At 51.2% G+C, this 2,369-nt stretch overlaps 1 gene segment (V, D, J or C); it reads left to right on the top strand.

Annotated features, from left to right (window-relative positions):
* The first annotated feature begins 417 nt into the window (after positions 1 to 417).
* LOC106001707 lies at positions 418 to 1,087 on the top strand. The segment is given in 3 exon segments: positions 418 to 506; positions 611 to 907; positions 1,083 to 1,087. Coding segments are annotated over 3 exon segments (348 nt in total).
* The last annotated feature ends 1,282 nt before the right edge of the window (positions 1,088 to 2,369 follow it).

The raw sequence follows: 2,369 nt of genomic DNA, 5'->3' as shown, positions 1-2,369 counted from the left end.
AGAGATCAAAGAGTACAGCTCTTCACAAAGACTAAGTCAAAGACCAACAAAGTAAGCACCAGAAAGAGGGTACTGGGAGTGGAGAGATGAGCGGCAAATGGTAGAAGAATGAAGGAGACAACATGGAGAATGCAGGCAAGAATACAGTGCATAGGCCACAGAATTGAGAACACTGAGCTAAGGCTGGGTCAAAGGGGAAAGGTGAGGAAGGAATGACACAGATCCACATGCCTTGTATCCATGGTCAGTGCGTCATGATGTCTCCAAGGTGACCATTGTCACCAAACTCCTCCAGCACAGTCACCTCTGCTCTGGGAACCCAATCTCTAGACTTCCCCCCAGAGCTGCTTTATAGCAGAGGACATGCAAATAGGACGTCCCTCTGCCCATGAAAACCAGCCCATTCCTGACCTGAGCTCTGTGAGCTGATTCCACCAGTGACTGAGCACAGACCACCACCATGGAGCTGGGGCTGCGCTGGGTTCTCCTTGTTGCTCTGTTGAAAGGTGATTCATGGGGAGCAAAGGGATACTGCGTGTGCAAATGGACATGAGTGGGAGTAACCGTGGATGTGTGCGTCCATTGCTGACAGGATTCTCTGTGTTTGCAGGTGTGCAATGTGAGGTGCAGCTGGTGAATTCTGGGGGAGGCTTGGTGCAGCCTGGGGGGTCCCTGAGACTCTCCTGTGCAGCCTCCGGATTCACCTTCAGTGATTACTACATGGACTGGGTCCGCCAGGCTCCAGGGAAGAGGCCTGAATGGTTCTCATACATCAGTGGTGATAGTAGTGACACAGAGTATGCAGACTCTGTGAAGGATCGCTTCACCATCTCCAGAGACAACAGCAAGAGCACACTTTACCTGCAGATGAACAGCCTGAGAGTGGAGGACTCAGCCATATATTACTGTACTAGACACACAGTGCAGGAAATCCAGTGTGGGCCAGACACAAACCTCCCTGCAGGGTGCTCAGCACCAGCAGGGGGCGCTCGGCACAGCTTGGAGCTGGGTCAGCTCAGGAGCAGCTGCACACAGAGCCCAGGGCTGCTCTCCTGCTGTCTGCCCTGCCTCTGTGTCCACAGTGTGACAGCATCTCTCCTGAGTTCATGACCTGCACTCCTCTGGGATGTCTCCAGTCCTCTGCTGGGACTTTAAGATTGAACAGAGTATCACCGTGGAAGCAAAAATGGCTCTGCAGTGGTGACCAGTATTTGATCCTGAAGAAACTCAGGGACCCTGGTGACTCCATTATACTCAGGACAAAGATCCTAGGATTCACAGAGTCAGAATTTGTTCTATGAACAAGAGGGAAACCGCCTGTCATGGTGACTGGTGTCTGTAATCCTAGAGACTTGGGAGGAGTAGAGAAAAATGATTTTGAGGACCTCATCCCAATCAATAAGCTGAATGTGGCAGCTGTTTCCTGTGATTCCAGCTACACAGGAGGCAAGTGTGGAATCACTGTCTGGAACCTGCCCCAGGCAAAACCACAGCACAGTACCAGAAAAATAACTAAGATTTGAAAAGTTGAAACATGGTTAAATTGGCAGGTTTGAGCCTCACAAAAGAGGCCCTGTGTTCAATATAGGAGAGACAGAGACAGAGAGACAGATACAGACACAGAGACAGATACAGAGACAGAAACAGCACAGCTCACTAACTCAGGAATCTTAATAGGCCTCAAATCCTTCCTTTCTCCCTCACCTGTAGCACTGGGCATGGGGCTTCAGATTCTTCCATTAATTCATTTTCCTCCTCAGTGACTCTCATACTCTCAGCCTCCTTTTCTCTTTGCTCAACCTCCAAACGTACCTGGGGACCCAAGTCATAAAACACAGAGTCAGCCATACCCCTGGAGCTCAGCCTAGGCATCCTGGGAAACGTTGGTGGACTCCTCCGTCTCCCCTGCCCAGGGCCTTTTGCTGTCCTCCATGGAGACATGGAAGTGGACACAGGGAGTCTGGGTTGGACTGGACAGACAACAGGAAATGTGCATGTAGACTGACTTTGATGGGCCCCGTCTGTCCTGGCGTTTCCTCCATCACGATGGCTCTGGAGTCCTGTGGATGTCCCATCTGGGATGGAGGCCGGGTCCCTGTGGCTCCGTCATGAGCACTGTCACTGTGCACGCACATCGTGGGCACGAGGGGCTGGGCCCAGGTGATCTCACAGCAATCTGACTGAGCTTCCTGCATCCCAGACACCCCCTCACCTGCTCAAACAGGTCCTTGTTTATTTCTCTATTACATCCTGATCAGAGAAGAGCAAGCTTCACTTCCTGAACAAGAAGCTGTGTGTGAATTCTACAGGCTTTAGGAAGACTTGCGAGTTCTGAGGTTTTTCCCGGACACTTTTTGTGGATAATCAGA

This window comes from Dipodomys ordii, unplaced genomic scaffold (genome assembly GCF_000151885.1).
Source record: "Dipodomys ordii isolate 6190 unplaced genomic scaffold, Dord_2.0 Scaffold375, whole genome shotgun sequence".
Lineage (NCBI taxonomy): Eukaryota > Metazoa > Chordata > Mammalia > Rodentia > Heteromyidae > Dipodomys > Dipodomys ordii.
The sequence above is the reverse complement of the archived record's forward strand: the minus strand, read 5'-3'. Positions and strand labels throughout refer to the sequence as shown.